At 45.9% G+C, this 18,108-nt stretch overlaps 1 protein-coding gene and 1 long non-coding RNA gene across 6 annotated transcripts in view; one reads left to right on the top strand and one right to left on the bottom strand.

Annotated features, from left to right (window-relative positions):
- MTMR3 (myotubularin related protein 3) overlaps nt 1-15,808 on the top strand; it is a 107,922-nt gene extending 92,114 nt beyond the window's left edge. The window contains exons 13-21 of one of the 5 annotated variants that reach the window (XM_081122497.1): nt 1,332-1,527; nt 2,766-2,951; nt 5,575-5,745; nt 6,875-7,020; nt 7,680-9,102; nt 10,281-10,391; nt 10,853-10,941; nt 11,729-11,755; nt 13,619-15,808. In XM_081122497.1, the coding sequence (XP_080978623.1) occupies nt 1,332-1,527; nt 2,766-2,951; nt 5,575-5,745; nt 6,875-7,020; nt 7,680-9,102; nt 10,281-10,391; nt 10,853-10,941; nt 11,729-11,755; nt 13,619-13,790 (2,521 nt within the window). In that variant the 3' untranslated portion in view covers nt 13,791-15,808. The remainder of the gene's footprint in view (nt 1-1,331; nt 1,528-2,765; nt 2,952-5,574; nt 5,746-6,874; nt 7,021-7,679; nt 9,103-10,280; nt 10,392-10,852; nt 10,942-11,728; nt 11,756-13,618) is intronic. The other 4 variants (XM_081122499.1, XM_081122498.1, XM_081122500.1 and 1 more) reach the window with 4 other exon arrangements.
- Nucleotides 1-18,108, bottom strand: part of LOC308549616 — a 68,179-nt gene that overhangs the window by 29,867 nt on the left and 20,204 nt on the right. The window lies entirely within an intron of this gene.

Below are 18,108 nucleotides of genomic sequence, written 5' to 3'. Positions count from 1 at the left end.
CAGGAAATAATTTAGTATTTGTTCTCCTAAGCCTTATCTTTTAGTTTCTTTCAAGACTATGTGAGGAATGAGAATAAACAATTTATTCACTAGCAAAAAAATGTTTCCTGGGTACCTATCAGGAGTTAGAAAGTCTTGAGATTGAGTTTTGCTTTTTGTTTTTTACCCATGGTTTGAACATTAGGAATCTTCACTGTATCCTAGGCACTGTGCTGGGGGTTCAGCTATGCCTGAGATACAGTGTCCGCCCTCTGAGGATCTAGAGTCTGATTGGTAGACCAAATCCATGTGAAACCAGTGCTTATGCACTACATTCTGTTGTCTGTTTACCTCCCCTCCTTGGACTATTCCAAAAATTCACTCATTCCCTGAAGTTTAATAGTCTTTTATAGTAGTCTTGGCAACAGCCCTCTCAGAGCCCCCTGGCAGAAGTATTTCTTCCTTCCTCTGACTCAGTGTTTAAAGGGCTAGACTGTGATCTTAATACAAACCTGATTGCATTTTGGAGAAATCAGAGCTTGGGGGTGGTGTGGGGTGGGGGGTGGTAATGGAATTCATGATAGAGCACAAGAAACAAACTGTCCACAGAGTTAAAAAAAACAAGTGTGATCAGTTTGTGATTACTCTCAAGGGGGCAATTCTTGTGATCTGATACTTCCTAAAGGTCTTTTGAAAAAAGGGTCTGTTGGATCCCTGCTGAATCCAGTCTTTTAAGCCCAGTAATACTGTGTAGCCATTGGTGTACTAGTTTGCATGAGTCTAAATTATTAGTTTGGGCCTAATAATTGAGCAGTGGTAGGTGTTAGGATGTGGGGTAGCAGATGTTGTTTGAACCGTTCTTGAATGTGGCATCCGGCTAACTAGACATACTTGTTTTCATGAGTTTTCTGTACTTTTTTTTGAGAACTTGTTGGGTAAAGTTGCTGATCATTAAATATAAATATCTAAATATCTTGTTTTACATCTCAGAAAAGTGGCTGTGTTTTCTTCAAGAGAAGATTCCAGAAAGAAATTTTTTTTAAAAACTGTGTATGCTACCATGGACTGAAAAATATTAATTCTCTTGGAAATTAGCCGTAAGATTTTTGCAACAAAAGGTGGTCCTATTAATGGCTGTCCTGTATCTAAGGCATAGTAGGGTTTGGGTATCATCTTTGTATATTTTATAAAACAGACAGAAAACCTCTTTGTTTTGGCAGTGTTTTATTTGAAGGGAAAAGTCTTTTTAACTTGGGAATTGCTTTTTAACTTGACAGGTATTTGGCATGATGCAATAAAGTAAATCAGAAAAGTCAGCATTTCCTTATCCCCTTCTGTTTTTATTTTTATAGTTGGCTCTCAGCTCTTGAAAGCACAAAATGGCTCCATCACCTATCTGTGCTTTTGAAGTCGGCACTTCTGGTAGTGCACGCTGTGGATCGTGATCAGCGACCGGTGCTAGTGCACTGCTCAGATGGCTGGGACCGCACCCCCCAGATTGTGGCATTGGCTAAGCTCTTGCTGGACCCTTATTACCGAACCATAGAGGTGGGTGCATCCAGGGAGTAGGTTTTGGTACTTCAGGGTGAGTAAGGGACATCTTAGAGCAGGGGTGGGGAATGTCTGGCGCATGAAATCATTTGGTCTGGCCCTGCCAAGGCAACTGCAGGCGGGACTCAAAATTCAATAAATCTAGGAGCCTTTTTCATAGCTAATTTTTAAGTTGGTAATTTAGTATTTCCCGCAAATGATATATCCAAATGGCCCTTGGCAGAAAAAAAGGTTCCCCACACCTGCCTTAGAGGGTTTTATCAGTTGTCATGTGGTTAGGTCTAATGAAAGTGAAATTTTCTTGTTTTTAAATCATTGCTCCTTTACCTTCAGATAAATTGTGATGGTGCCTACCATAGTTCTTGTCTCTTAAATTGGGCAGATTGTAGATACAAAGTATTGAGAATACAGACATTTTCCCTTGTAGTCTACCTACTTGGAAAAGTTTTGCCTACCCCTGGAAAATGGGGCTTCTATAGAAGGATCTTGGTATATTATGGTCCTCGATATAACCACAGAGTATTCTTTGGAGAAAGAGCTCTACTCTGAAATAAGCTGTTGGGTTGAAGATGTAGGAAAAACCATATATGTACCCTAAAATACATGTAAATCAGGGGCTAGGAATAGATTTTACAAACGTGACTTTCTCTGTAAGTATAACATGAAAGACAGAAATTTAAAAGTAAAAAAACTTAAGGAAAAATGACTTTTATATAGTGAGTGGAAGAGGCTAAAAATACACATTAACTCAAGAAAGGCTAAGATAAAGGCTTAGTTAGTACACTTTTTAAAAAATATGTCTTTATTGAATTCAGAGCGAGGAAGAGAGGGGGGAGAGAGAGATAGAAACATCAATGATGAGAGAGTTATTGATCACCTGCCTTCTGCACACCCCCGACTGGGTTTTGAGCCCACAACCTGGGCATGTGCCCTGACTGGGAATCGAACCTCGATCTCCTGGATCACAGGTCGATGCTCAACTGCTGAGCCACACCGGCCGGGCAATACCCTTTTGATTATGGAATGGGGTTGAGTGAATGGAAAATTGACTTAAACTTAAGTGTTTTATCAGGGTTGGAGCCTTTTGCCTTGGCACCAGATCCAAGGCTGCTTCTGATGGGCTTAGAAGGAGGCTGTTATAAGGGTTTGCTGCTAGTGTACCCTTTTCAGGTTCAGGACTGTCACAATCTGGATAGACAAGCACAAAATGGTCTCTCTTGGGTGCTTCCCTGCAGGGTTTCCAGGTCCTCGTGGAGATGGAGTGGCTAGATTTTGGCCACAAGTTTGCTGATCGGTGTGGTCATGGGGAAAACTCAGATGATCTAAACGAGCGTTGCCCAGTGTTTCTGCAGTGGCTTGACTGCGTTCATCAGCTTCAGAGGCAATTTCCTTGCTCTTTTGAGTTCAATGAAGCATTCCTTGTGAGTTTGGGCATATGATTCTTTATTTTGGGGACCTTCTAAATTCGTGGGGATGTCAATGCAATGTTAGTGGGCCAGTTTTCACTTGAAACTGTGTATCCTTTTTAGAATTTAACGGGCCATTCTTTCTCCCATTTTTAAAATTAAAAAACCCCCACAATAATAAACAAGTGTTTTCCCCTTGAATCCAGGTGTACTAGGTTTGTATAATCTTTGAATTGGTTTAAACTAAGCTTTTAAAATGGATGATAGGAGGCCTAAATAGCAGCCAGAAATAGAAACAATAGAATGTCCTCTGCTCCCTGCAATTCATTTCCCAAACCCCCTATATCTGTCCCACCCTCTTTGTCCCTCCCCTTTGACAAAGAACACACTATCCTTCCTTTTTCCAGCCCCTCCTTCCCTCTACTTGTTCACCAGCTTCTGTCTCCTCTCCTTTGCTCAGCTGTATGTCTCCAGCATTTTTCCTCTCTGCCTTGTACATTGGCATATTTCCCTCTCTACCATCAGCATACAAACATGGTGTAGTGGCTCTCATCACACTTTTCTCAGTCCTGCACCCCCCTCTGGCTATTATCTCATTTCTTCACAGCAGAGCTCCTCAGGTCTTCTACATTTACTATCTCAAAATCTTATCTTGCCATTCTCTCTTAAACCCACTCCAGTCAGGTGTTCACCCCACCACTTTATCAGAGCTGCTCTTGTTAAGGTGACCAGTGACCTTCATGTTGCTAATCTAGTGATAAGCTCTAAGTCTTCATCTTTTTTTTCCCTAAGTCTTCATCTTTTAAAAAATATTTAATTCCCATTTAAAGTTCCATCAGCCCGTGTACACTCATCTCTTTTTTTAAATTGAGGAATAATTTACATATAACATAGTTTCAGGGATATAACATAATGATTCGATAGTTGTATATATTGTGAAATGAACACCACAATAATTGTAGTTGACACCCATCACCATACATAGTTATTTTTTTTGTAATAAGAACTTTTCAACTTTCAAGTATGCAATACAGTATTATAGTCACCATGCTGTACATTACATCCTCATAACTTATTTAATAACTGGAAGTTTGTACCTTTTGACTGTCTTCATCTTTGATCCATCATTAATATTTAGCACAGTTTAATCACTTCTTTCTTGAAACACTTGAAACAATTGACTTTCAGCATGCACTCTCTTAGTTTTTCTCTACCTCACCAGCTGGTCCTGTCTCCTTTGCTGGTTGCTCCTTACCTGCCCAGTTCTGAATTTTGGAATGCCCCAGGGCTCAGTCTCCAGGCTGCTTCTCTCTATTTCCTCTCTAGGAATTTCATCCACTCCAGTGGCTTTAATTGCTCTCTGATTCCCACATTTATCCATCAGCAGCCCAGACCTCTCCACTTAACTCTAGACTCACATATCCAACTCTACTTAGTATCTCAACTCGAATGTCTTAGTGGTATTTCACACTTAACATTTTCAAAACTTAGTTCTTGATTTCTACATCTCCCTACCCCAAAACCTAATCTTCCAGAAGTCTTCCATCTCACCAAACGGCAATTCAGTCCTTCCATTTATTTAGAGAAAAAAGTTGTCATCCTCAACTCTCCTCTTTCTTTCATATTCCACATTTAGACTGTCAGCAGACTCTGCAGCTCTGCTTTCAAAATATATCTAAAACCTGATTACTTATTGCTGTCTCTGTTGTTTCCACACTGGTCTAAGCCACCATCACGTCCTGCCCCAGTTCAAGAGAGTTAATCCAGCCGCCAAAGGAATCCTTCTAAAGCACAATACAGGCATGTTATTCCTCTGCTGAAAAACCTCCAACAACTTTCCATTTTACAGAGTAAAAGTCAAAGTCCTTAAAGATGGCCTGCAGGTCTCCCCTAGAGGTTACCTGTCTAGCTTCATTTCCTATCATTCTTCTCCTTATGCAGTGTCCTTTAGTCACACTGGCCTTCATCTATTCCTCAGAAATCACAAGCATACACTACCTTAAGACCATTGTGCTTTTGCTGTTACCTCTGTTGAGCATTTCCCTTCCAGATACCCCCATGACCTGCTCTCTTAATTCCCATCAGGTCTTGGGCCAGGGAGGCTTTCCCACACTGCCCTGCGTGTGCCCTGTCCCTCTTACTCTACCTCATTATTGTCCATAGCACTGGTCGTCCCTCTTTCACAAATAGAATAAGCTTCATCAGGGTAGGAAAGCTACCTGATTATTATATATCAGCCCTATAGAAACATTTGGGGTATGTGAGATGCTCAGTAACCATTTGTTGAATGGAAAGTTGTTTAGAAGTGTGCTCTCGGTTCAGACTTGGGTTGCACACTGACCTGCTCCTGTATGCAGTTTATATGCTCTGGAGAGTGACTATTGACTTAGGACCTCAGAGACTGTCAGGAAGGCAAGAGGAATGGGTATGCCACTTATCTGTCTTTGCTCTTTTGACTCAGGAGTAATGGTGGTTGGGGTTGACACTCTGAAATTGGTGTTGTGAGGAGGTGGCTATTGTGTGGTTTTACTTGGTTCTCCCATCCTTACCAAGTATGAACTGAAGTGCTCTCAGGGATGTCTGGGAAGACCTTTCCCCAGAGAATGTGTACCCTATTGCTTGATTTTGACTCCCATAGGTGAAACTGGTGCAACATACCTATTCCTGCCTCTTTGGAACATTCCTGTGCAACAACGCCAAGGAGAGAGGGGAAAAGCATACTCAGGAACGGACATGTTCTGTGTGGTCGCTGCTTCGGGCAGGCAACAAGGCTTTCAAAAACCTACTGTATTCCTCTCAGTCAGAAGCCGTATGTATCCTTTAGCCTTTCCTCTCTGATCAGCAGGAGGAATTTATGGGCGGGGACATTCTGAATGGGTTGGTTCCTTTTTTTTTCTCTCCTACCACTCTGTCCTAAGAAAGGCCTACTTTCTGGTGATGCTCTGACCTGCTTCTGACCACTTTTATTCAGGGTGGTTTGATTTAATATACATTTCTACATTGCCATTCTAAACATGAATCTTTTCTGGCACCTCCACCAGTGCTAACTTATTCCTAGCATGTTCTGTGTAATGAATGGTAGAGGCACGTAAGTTGTTCCCTGGATGCCCCTGGTAGCTCAGAAGGAACTGCCACCAGGCCCCCAGCACCCTTGCAGTATCATCAGGTGATGATAGCCACTGCAGTTTCTGTCTTAAAGGGCAGAAAACTGTGTGACGTTAGCGTGTGTGTCTTTGTGATTCTGTGTGTACATGGAGAACTGGCAGGCCCTCTAAGACTTTGTTCCTCAAAGGAACACCTGTTAAGCAGAGACAAGGAGGCACTTATATCTGTGTGTTGATATACGGTAATGTTCCTTTTGTCAGAATTCATCTTAAATGAAGTCAAAAGGAGGCTAATTAGCTGGACTATAAATGTGCTTTTCACTACATTTAAGTAGAGAGGAAAGATTTAGGGTAACTTGCTTCTCTCTCTCCCTCACTGGGCCTGTTGGGGAAGTAACAATACAGGAAGAAATTTCCTTCCTTTTCACTTGATTAATTTAAATGACCCTATAAAATAGGTCAGTTCCTTCTTAAGCCAAGTTTTTGTACCAGGGAACAGTTACTATCTAGTGAAATGGCTCACTTTCTTATTCAGTAAGGCAACAAATTAAGCTGATGAAAGTCAGTCTTTCAGTAAAGGTAACCTGAGAAATGGATTTTTAAAAAACCCTTTAGGTGTTCATGCTCACAAGAGCCTCTCAGGTGAAAATTATTGCTAAAAACTAATCTTATATAGGCCCTCTTGGGAGATAGACTTGTATCCATTGATGCTAACTCCCTTTGGAGATTTGCTAGGACCTGTTGGGTGTTCCAGCTTGGTGCTTGTTCTTGACCTTTATTTCTAGACATTTCTAAAGGACTTGTTTAAACCTGTATCCTCTCCTCTCTCCTCAGGTGCTGTACCCTGTATGTCACGTGCGTAACCTAATGCTGTGGAGTGCAGTGTACCTGCCCTGCCCATCCCCATCCACCCCTGTGGATGACAGCTGTGCACCATACCCAGTCCCTGGCAGCAGCCCTGATGATCCACTCCTGAGCCGGTGAGCCCAGGGTTGATGACAAGGCCTTAAGTCTTGTGTGGTGTATTCCTCTGTTAGGACACACCCAAGGTTAGTCAGTGATCCTAACATTGGCTGGCTCCACATGTTTTCTTAGATCTCTGAAGTTTCCTCAGGAAAGGTATAAGGGTTCTGGGCTACAAGGCTATATGTAGAGCCTCATTTCATGAAGTTTTGTTAACTTCATCACTACATCACTCTGCTGCAGGCACCGAGCAGTTTTTCAGTGATGCAGTAAATCCTCTGGGTTCCTTGTGACCCTCTGGCTTGAATTTAGACTGATAAATAATTAATTTAAAGTAGTATAGTATCAGAAAATTAGCAGTACTTACTTTCCTTTGCCACCAGTTAGAAACAGCAGTATCATGAATGTCTTTTAAAAACAGCATTTGCTATTAGCTTATTTGTATGTATCGGGCATGGGGTAGGAGTGGTGAAAGAGGAAGTCTGCATTCTTAAAGAAGGATTGGTCCTAGAGCTTTGCCTTTCCAGAAGTCTGACCTCACTTCAGAGATGCAATAGCTCCTTGAGTAATTATAATGGACCCAATTATGAAACCACAACCTGTTAAAATTTATTGTTTCCTACTTCCCATCTGAACAGCCTCAGAGTCTCATTTTCCCCAAATTCCTTTCTTTTAGGCTACCAAAGACTAGATCATTTGACAATCTGACCACAGCCTGCGACAACACAGTGCCTCTAGCCAGCCGGCGCAGTAGCGATCCAAGCCTGAATGAAAAGTGGCAGGAGCACCAGCACAGGCGCTCACTAGAATTGAGCAGCCTGGCTGGTCCTGGAGAGGAGCCTCTTGATTCTGATAGCCTGGGGAAGCCAACCAAAGCGCTCGGTGGTGCAGAGCTATCTGTTGCAGCTGGAGTGGCTGAGGGACAGATGGAGAACATTTTGCAAGAGGCCACCAAAGAGGAGAGTGGGGTGGAAGAGACTACCCACAGGGGGAGTATTGAGATGCAGGAGGTCACAGAAGAGGCTCTCTTAGAAAAGGAAAGCAGGGGGAAGGACCAGCAGGGCTCAGCCATTATACTTCATCAAGCACCAACACTGGATGCTGCTGTTCTGAGGAGCCCTCCAGGCATCAGCCTTTCTCTTTTCCCACAGGGTATTCCTGACCCACAGGGTGGGCACAGTGTTCTTCCAAGTTCTCCCCAAGAGCCCCCCAGGGGAGAGGATGTCCAAGAGGTCCCTGTGGATCAGCCTCAAATAGGAGCTATCGCAGAGGACAGGGAGGAAGCAATTATTACAATCCCAGTAGATGCAAAAATTGGTTATGGTACCTCACAGTCAAGTTCTCTGCTGCTCTCCCAAGTCCCGTTTGAGGGCAGAGGACCAAACATAGACAGTTCCTTGGACTTGTTAATGGAAGAGAAAGTAAAATCAGAAAGTGGGCCCCAAGGCCATCATATACCTTGCCTAGGAAACAGTGGTAGGCTCAGTGGCAAGGACATGCTTCCTCAAGCCATGGAACCCAGGTCTCCAGAGAAGAGCCTGGCTGAGAGGCCTGAAGTGGGATCTGTGGTGCATAGGACTTCCCCTGGCAGCACCCACAGCCCAGCACATTCTCCTTGTGCCTTGCCTTTAGCTGAATGTAAAGAGGGGCTTGTATGCAGTCGTGTCCCAGAGACTGAAAATAAAGCCTCAGAGCAGCCCCCAGGGCTTAGCACCATCCAGAAGCACCCCACCCCCAATGGGCACTGCGCCAATGGGGAGGCTGGTAGGAGCAAGGACTCGCTGAGCTGCCAGCTGTCTGCCACAAGCTGCAGCTCCGCCCACTTACACTCGAGGAACTTGCACCACAAGTGGCTACACAGCCAGACAGGGAGGCCATCTGTAACTGGCAGCCCTGACCAGCCTTCTCGCAGCCACCTGGACGACGATGGCATGCCTGTGTACACAGACACTATCCAACAGCGCCTGCGTCAGATTGAATCAGGCCACCAACAGGAAGTGGAGACCTTGAAGAAACAAGTCCAGGAGCTGAGGAGTCGCCTGGAGAGCCAATACCTGACTAGCTCTCTACGCTTCAATGGGGACTTTGGGGATGAAGTGGTGAGTATATTGTTTCATAGTGGCCCAAGGAAATAGGGCACACTGAGGCTGGACACCCTTTGTGACTGGTGCATGGTGATTGGTACAGATTTCTCAAAGAATTGGAAAGGTCCAGTTCTTTCCAGGACCTCTCAACAGGAGTGCCCCTGTTGAGAGAGGCTGGAGAGCAGCCTCAGCTATGTGAATGGCAGCCTGCCTCTTTTTCCTTTCTGCTTTGCGTGTTTTCCACGGACATCCTGTTTAGGCAGTTAGAATAAGGAAGAGAGCTAGCGCTCATTACATGGTTAGTCAAATCTCTTTGGAGAGAGGATCATAAGTTAAGAAGGACATGAACTCCTGGGCAGAATGACATTTTTAGGGCATCAGATACTCCTGTTAAATTGTAGTGCTTGTCCTACCCTGGTAGTTAGTCAACTATTAGCACCCCTGCATGCCCCAAACATGGGCTGTGCCTGTGAAGATTTAGTTATTTTTTAACAGATATTTGTATCTACCCTGTGGCAGGTGATGGCAGTAGAAACGGGGAGAAGTGATTGGTTTCTAGCACTGTCCAGTTAGCACTGATGGGGCCTAGTAACTGGTAGTGGGGGTACCTACGGGGAGGTTCTCAAGGAGGTGCTCTCCTCACTGGGTGTGCTAATGTTCAAGTACTTGGTTTTGGCGTACAAGTGTGAGCCTGGCTCTGAGGCAGTCAGCGTACATTAAAGGCGGGCTTATCAATGACTTTCAGTTAAAACTGGCTTCTCAGTTTTTCCTTAACACTAATGATTTCTCATTATCTCAAAGAGTCCTTCTGAGAAAGGAGGACATGACCAAAGCACTCAGTTTCAACACACAGATTTAAGTGTCAGGGTTGGATTGACAGGCCCACTGGAGCAGCTGACACTGAGTTCCTGTTCCACCCTGGTCCTTCTGTCCCACTCACTTCTGGAACCTGTCGTTCCATCCAGACTCACTGCACACAGCTTTAGCCCTGTGTATTCTCTTCCAGCTGAGCCCAACCCTGTCTCTGTACCTGCTCAACCCAATTCTTGATGGCTCATGTACCTACAGATTCGGCAGCTCTTAACACCCAGACCCACCTTAAGTCCCTTGTACTCCCCCTTCTTTTCCAAGCCTTTTCTTCTTCTGGGAGGAGACCAGGTTCATTCTCTTCAGCTGTGTTTGTTTGCCAACAGACTTCAATCCCCGACTCGGAAAACAATCTGGATCAGAACTCTTTGTCTCGCTGCAGCACAGAGATTTTCTCTGAAGCCAGCTGGGAGCAGGTGGATAAACAGGACACGGAGGTACAGGCTCAGCCCCTGTTCTGAGTGCCATCCATGCAACTGTTTGCAGTTCTCCATCCCCATCCCTATCCCATTCCCCTGGCCAAGGAATGACCTCATAGCACACTTAGCCTTGAGCCTCTGAATCTCAGCGCCTGTGAATCCCCATTGAGCCTAGAATTACTGAGCCAGGGAGACTAAGCAAGCTGGCCCTCTCTCATTGCCTATATGAACTGGAGCTTTGCCAGCTCTCATAGTGACCCAAGTTGCTGCTGCCTACCATTTTATCTCAGGGGAGTTTGGAGTCCCCTCCAGGAAAACGGTTTGGACGCCTTTCTTGTACTGCTGACATCAGACCTGCTGGTCTGGTGCCACCAGAGCCAGTGTGGTCCTTGTGACTCCTGCTGCCCGCAGCATGGCTCTGCTGGCTCCAGCTGAAGGGTCCATTTCCTGTCATTAACCTGGCCCCATCTGTTTTACAGATGACCCGTTGGCTCCCTGACCACCTGGCTGCCCACTGCTATGCGTGTGACAGCGCCTTCTGGCTCGCCAGCAGGAAGCACCACTGCAGGTGCCACTGGGAGGTGTGGTGGGGTGGGCCAGGGTGTGGGGCTGAGATTTGGTCCGTGGAGTCTGTAGATTGGAGAGATGCAGGCATCTGGCTGGCAGTATTCTGTCTTAAGGCAGGCCCCAGGATCTGTAAGACCCCCTACTCATGCTTTGTGCCTCTGAAATTGGTATTTGCAGAACTGCATTTGGTGTCTGTCTTCCAATTCAGAATGATCATGACTAAAATTTGAAATGTGCAAATTATGTCCCTTTTTGTTTTATTTTTCTTCCCAGATTGGTGGGGCAACAGCTACCAAACCGTTTTTTATTCCTAAAATAAAATTGCTTCCTATTCAACATGGCTGCTATGAGCAAAAGTAGTTTTCCAGCCGTGGTCAGGGAACTTCATTTTCCTATTCCTTATCCTGTTTCCTGACCCCAAACTCGGTTTCCTTGTGCCAGTGGTGAGCAAAAGTAGCTGGGGATAGTAGTGGGACAGCAGAGGACATAGTCTTTAATGCATTAGGCTCCTGACTTCTTCCTTCCTTCCTTCTTGGTTGGGTAGTGAGTTGCTACTGATGCTTTGCCCCACCTGGGGTGGTGACTGGAGGATGTTCAGTGTTCTTGGTATAGGAAGTTTATATGAATCGTGGCATAGCTTACACACCTCAATGAACCCAGATCGAAAATGGAACCACCTCTTTGTCTAGTAATGATACTTCTAGGACTGTATATCTCCCCACCCTGCACCCCAAGCCCAAATGTCTTTGGTTGGCTTCTCCTCTGAGCTCTTTCTCCCCTCCTTGCAGGGACACTGACCGTGTTGATCAAACGTGGTGAGCATTTGCAACAACCTGTCTGTAATGTCTGCACATCTACAATAACTTCACACTAACACTGCCATTTCCCCCTCTCTGCACTCATTGGGATGTAACCTGGGGTGGGAGCACAGGCAGGCAGGTGGGCTTTGGGGAGAACCAAAGCAGCCAGCTGAGGAGACCATCAGGGCTGAGTCAGGCTGCAGACCTTATGCCCCACCTGCCTACACAGGTCAACTCAGCCATCTTATTTGTGACAAGAAGCGGTGCTTCTGCAGGGGCTGGTCTCATGGAGTAGCCTGTTGGATTTTTAGAGCTATTTTGTTTGGGTCAATCATTCTTTTAGATGCCAGAATAATACTTATAACTTCTAAGTCAAACAGCTCTTTTTAAAAATAAAATAAAAGAGAGAGACCAGAAATGAATAGAAGTTGTCGTTCCAGAGAACTGTTTTAACATGGAAGACTTTAAGGGAAGACTGCACTTAGGGTCTGTCAGGATTCCCTGAAGTTAGATTGAAAATCTTAACTGGTTAAATTCATGCCAGGCTTTTGAGCTGAACTCTAGCAGGTATGTTAAATAAATGTAAATATTCAGAAATAGATTTAGATAATTTTTCTCTGTAACCACAGGTTCTTACTGACTTACGCTTTTCGGAAGAGTTGGGAAGTACTTACTGCATTCTGGAAGATTTGTGTGTGTTAGTTCTCTGTCCTTCCATTGCCCTGTGTCTAGACCTTTCCTTTTGTGGTGTTCTTTTGTCCTGAAAGGGTATTTAGTATTCTCTCCTCTGTGCCTAAGTGTTCCTTAATCCAGTAGTGGGTTTGCATTCTGAGGAGTGTAAATGAAAAATAGTGAGCGATGCTGGCTAAGAAGGAGAATTTCCCTTTGCTGCTTTCCCCGAGTCTTTGGTGGGCTGCGTTAGTCTCCTTGGAGTCTCCTATTCTTGGGCTTTTGGGGATTGATTTGCCCTGTAAGGCCCAGCAAAAATGGGTTTGTAAGGTGGGCAGAAACTCATCCTCTGCCAGTATCCTTTCCTGTTAGCTGTGAAGAGGTATCTGTTTGGGTGTGCAGACCTGTGCTGCACAGACACATCAGAGCCGAGCTTTCAAGTGGAGGAGAGGGGAGGCATAGGGCCTGGGTACAGTCAGGTCTTCAGGTAGAGCTTTGATAGTCCCTGGAAATGCATGGGGCAGGGGAGTGAGCCATAATTGACTGATACCTATCTAATAAGGGGATGTGTGTGCACATGTGTTCATTTGTGTTCTTGTCATTTCACCCTGAGCATGTGTCTGTCACTGGTTGCTTGTCTCTTGGCTTTGCATGCTGGAAGCAGAGCAGTCCTAGGTGGCAGCAGCCTATTCCCATATTGCTGTTGCTGCCTCTGAGCCTCTGGGGAAGTGGCCCTTTGGGCAAGGCTCCTCACTCTGCAGCTGGGCAGGGTATTTTCTCTCATCTGCGGGGCTTGTGGGAGTTCCATTGGACTCTGGCCTCTCTGTGATCACAAGCTACATAGAGGCTGTTGCCCAGGTGGGTGTGGCCACTGGGTTTTCCTGGGCCAGGACTTATCCATAGAGTTAGCAGCTGCTTCTGCCCTGGGCTCATTTGTTTTCACAGATCTCTCTTGAGCAACATTCTCCTGTAGACCTGGTAACCTTGAGCCATAGTGATGAGGCAGCCAAGTGAAAGTAGCTGTGCCTGCTAGGTAGAGTTCCCCTCCCCATTTGGCTTTTTCTCAGCTAGACAAATGAAAGGGTTCACTCTTAGAGGAGTCTCCAGTGCATCTGAATTACATACAACAGAGTCCTGTCTTCTGAAGTTGGTTTCCCCACCCATATCTGCTACCAAAACTAACATTGTTTTGTTTCTTCTCATCTCAAGGAATTGTGGGAACGTATTCTGCTCCAGTTGTTGTAACCAGAAGGTTCCAGTTCCCAGCCAACAGCTCTTTGAACCCAGTCGAGTATGCAAGTCTTGCTATAGCAGCCTACATCCCACGAGCTCCAGCATTGACCTTGAACTGGATAAGCCCATTGCTGCCACTTCAAACTGAAGCTCAGTGACCTGGGGCAGGCAGAGGCCAAGCTGCTGTTCCTCTGACAGGCCCATACAGCCTGGGCAGACTGAGAGGCCCGTGCACTTTGGAATGGGGGCTTGGAACCACCTGTGCAGAGTGACAGAAATTTGGGATGTACCACTGGATTGTAGATTGATTTTTCTTTCCTGTTTTTTTCTCCCCGCTTTCCATCTTCCCTCTGCCTTCCCAAAAGAAACACATCCCCTAGTTGTCTTGAAGAAAAAAAGCGGGGAGGGTTTTAATGGAATACCAGAGGTTACCAGGCCCCCTGTAACTATAGAGCCGCCTGTTGTTAGGCGATGCTGAGGGTTGGCTTGGTTCCTCAGGATGGAAGGAGGCTGGCTGGTCAGAGTCAGGAGTAGAGGCCTGAGATAATGTATGGGGAAGAGGCAGTGTTAACATTTGTGACCATTCCTCATGCCACCGCATCAGAGCTGGTTGGAAGCATCTTCCGTAAGAGCACTACCCCGGGTGCCCTCTCCCTCATGCAAGGGGTCGGGCTAGTCCCACCTCACAGACGAGTGGGATTGGCATTTGGAGGGAGGGGCACATAGTAAGTGGATTATAGTAAAAGGGTCCCCCCCTTTGGGGAAGGAAGGTGTTCTTCTGAGGCAAGTGAGAGGGAAGGGACTGGGGATGGGTGGCCAGCCTGTTCTCCATGGGATTCTGTTTTTAACTTGATCCAGATTGTTCTGGGGCTCCCTTCAGTCATGGGTCTGCCTCTCTCCACCAGGCTGTATAGTGCTTCCTGTGCTTCAAGCATAAAAGTGCAGACCAGAGTCCTGTTGCTGTGGCCAAGGCCAAAGCCTGCCCTGAGCCCAGGCACCTGGAAGCCCCTTCTGGGGCCTGGTCCCCCAAGCAGTCTCTTATTCACAGCTAGCACAGGGAAATCCAGACTCAGGGTTCCAAAAATTCCCCATTCCCAAAACACACAAATCATGGACCTCCCCCTTAAGGGGTAGAATCAGCCTTTTAGAGTGCAAGCCTCTGGAAAGGGGGCATGTCCCACACAATCAGCCTTCCTCCTGTTCCTCCCTTTGGGGCATTAGTCCCCATGCCCTGCTCCTGTGCTGCTGGCCAGCAGTGAGGGCCCACTTGGTGACTCTGCAGTCCTTAAAGAAGTGATGTGGCCTGTAGGCACTTCAGGGTACCTTCCCTCAGTAAGCTTTGATGTGGTCCCAAAAGAGCCTTAAATCAAGAATATTTGTGATGGAGGTGGGTATGGGGGAGGGGTGGAGAGTTTAGGTTTGTGCGTTGTAATCTTGGTTGGCATCCATGTTTTGTGCCTGCCCTCCCTCTCGGGGGTAGGGCCATGCTTGGCTCTGCTAAAAGCTGCTAACTGGTAACAGGGCAGATTGTGGTGAGCAGTGGGGATGAGACCAGGGAACTCTTCTGACCCTTTCTGGAAGCAGTGCCCTGGTCAAGGACAAATTCTGTCTCAGGAAGGTGGCTCCTATGTGTGCCTGGGTATGGTTAAGTTGTGGCCCAGAAGCCTTCCCTGGAGCAACCGCTAGTCCAGGCAAAGTCAAGAGCATCTGAGCGCGTGTCTGACTTCCCAGTGGCAGGAGGTTGCTCGGAGTTTGAATTTAGTGAAACAGGGTGTAGTTCTCCGCATCTGTGTGGTCTTCCTGTGCAGATAGGGAGAAGTCAGTCTAATTGAAGATTGTGCAGTTCTTAGTGACAGGTGCCAAGAGGTTATGATACGGGTTTCTTGGGTCTGATGTACAGTGTGAATAAATGCTTGCAGCTCTTAGCCCTTTTTTGATCAATGAAGCACTTTTTTATTAATATTTTCCTTTGTATGTAAAGGAGGAGCCGTAACTCTCCGTAGCTGTACATATAACCCTTTTTCCTAAAGAGGAGTCAGTCAGTGCTCCTATATTTTTCATTTTTGTCAAAGCAAGAAGTAAATACTTTAGAACTGTTAAATATATAAATAAAGTGAATAAAGTTTAGTGTCCGCATGGTAGCATTTGCTAACACGTTCCAAATTCGTTCTTTGTGGTTTATCCCCTCTTCATTCCTTTTCCGTCTTACACAGAAGCATTTTGAGGTGCTGCTGGGAAGCTGGACTTTGGCAAAAGAAAACTAGATTTCAACTCTGGACCTTGGCGAGGAACTGTACCATGATGCCCAAGCACTGAAACACATTTCCTTGGTGGTTTTGCCCCTAACATTTCCCAAGCTAAAGGAGAAGCAGTCGGGCATCCTAACAATCAAGTGGTTCTTCCTTATCTGAAGAACTGAGCATCAATAGTAGTTAAAACTACCTCTGGCCTCCAGGCTACACCCCCCCCCTTTTTTTTTCCTGTTGCTGCTGCTTTGATTTCAGGGCAACCAGTGCTCTGGTCCCTGAACCCCATCTACCCAAGGAACATCAGCTGCACCTGTAGCAGTGGTTAAGCACAGAGTCCTGCATGCAGTGGAGTGAAAGATGTTGGGGGGAGGGTGGCTAGAAAGTGCTTCTGTCTGTTGTTCTTGGATGAGAGAGTATGGATGGACAGAGACCTTGGGCAGAAACTGGATTGGATGTGATTGGATTATGTGCCTCACTAGAAGTCTCTTTCCTCCCTCCACAGAGGGAGGAACCTCTGTTTCTTAAATCTGCAGCCAGCTGAGCAAGGCCATAGCTCCTAATTACGTCTTGGCTAGTTCTTGCTCTTTACAGAGTTGGGTTTTCTTTCCCCTGTGTCACTGCTGGGTATCCCTCGGGGGAGGTATGTTACACAGTTCTTCCTGGAGAAGGTTGGTGTTGAGTGGTGCCCAGCTCTGGGGTCCCCAGCCCAGTATCTCCATGCTGAGTTGGCTGGGCTTTGTCAAAGAGTGACCTGCTCAGAGCATTTCTGAGGGCCATAACTCTGAGGCAGCCTTTCCAGGTCACTTTCTGGTTGGATGTTCTGTCTGCCTAGAACACAAGCACTTAAAAACAGCTCAGCTGGTTCTAGCGTGAGAGCTGCAAGTGCCTTCCAGCCCGTGTTTGCAAATTAGCCTGTCTTCTGGGAGGAGAAGGTGCTATCTCAGCTGCCTTCAGTCCAGCAGGGAGCACAGTCTGTGTTCAGACCAATTTGTAAAAAATCTGTGCGTCACAGCCAACAGGTCTACATATAGTTCCTATTGTTTCTGAGGTCTAATGGTTTAGCCCTCAGTGGGTTAAAACACCAGCAGAACCTAACAAGGCTGTTGATGCCCATCGATGGAGAGCTTCAGAGACCTGCACAGTGTGGGTCGAAGGCAAGGACTTGCCATGTGAAGATGGCTGTATGTGGAGAGATGCGGTTCTCCAAGACAAGGCGAGCTTTCTTCATGTGGAGGAATTTGGTCTGAAGTAATGGGGTAGTAACAGTGACTGAGTTGCTCTGACTTTTCCAACCCTGGCACTCTCTCAATATTTCCCTTCTTTCTGTACTTTGGGCTCCTTAATCCTAGACCAAAAAATGATAGGGCTGCCTTATTAATCCACTGGGCTTTTCTAGTGATGATATACAGAAAATTTTTTCTTCAGTAATTTTGCTATTATCCTCCCTGTTCATTTCTATGTTAGCAAAGAATGTTCTAAGAATTAAAAAGGTACTGTGGCAGATTTAAAGGAAAATGAAAGTAGTACCAGAGGATCTGTTAAACAATTTCTAGCTATTAAAAAATATCAAGTGGGAATTGAGGGCATACCCTAGAATGAGACTCCAGGCAGTTGTCCTTTAGATGATGTACTTGGCCACTGCACATTGAGGCTAGGAGATCCCATGCCTATTGAAGTTAACTCTAGCCCTCACCCCTATTGATCTTTTAAGAATGAGAACTGATTTAAAGGTGCTTTTGCAGGATTTCATTTAGCTGGTTTAAGTGACCTGTACCCAGCTGCACCACCCGATTGCATTAGCTGAGGATAGGGCTAACAGCAGGGTTAAAAAGGGGCCCTGGACTATGGGGCAAAATGACTCTCCATTTGAAGTTGGATAACAGCAGGAGTCTCAGCTGCTTAGTCACATTTTCTAGGAACATTTGTTCTAAGTTGAGGTTACAGACAAGATTTCTCAAGGGCAGGAGTAGGAGGCAACCCTCCTAAGCCTCTGACTCTTAAACATGAGTCCCGCTGTCCTTTGTCCTGAGCACATAACTACACTGACACTTTGTTCCACTCCTGTGTGGAGTTCATCTGCTGCACGTTCTGTGCAGATACCAGCTGTCAACCCCAGTCTTAACAGGGTTCTAGGCTAGGACAGAGGCGGGGGGGGAGGTGTGGGAAGGGGAAAGGGCACTCTGAAATGGGAATTACAAAGTTTTAAATGCTGCTATT

The sequence above is a fragment of the Miniopterus schreibersii genome (assembly GCF_964146895.1).
Source record: "Miniopterus schreibersii genome assembly, chromosome: 20".
Classification (NCBI taxonomy): domain Eukaryota; kingdom Metazoa; phylum Chordata; class Mammalia; order Chiroptera; family Miniopteridae; genus Miniopterus; species Miniopterus schreibersii.
This window is presented reverse-complemented; position numbering and strand designations above follow the sequence as displayed.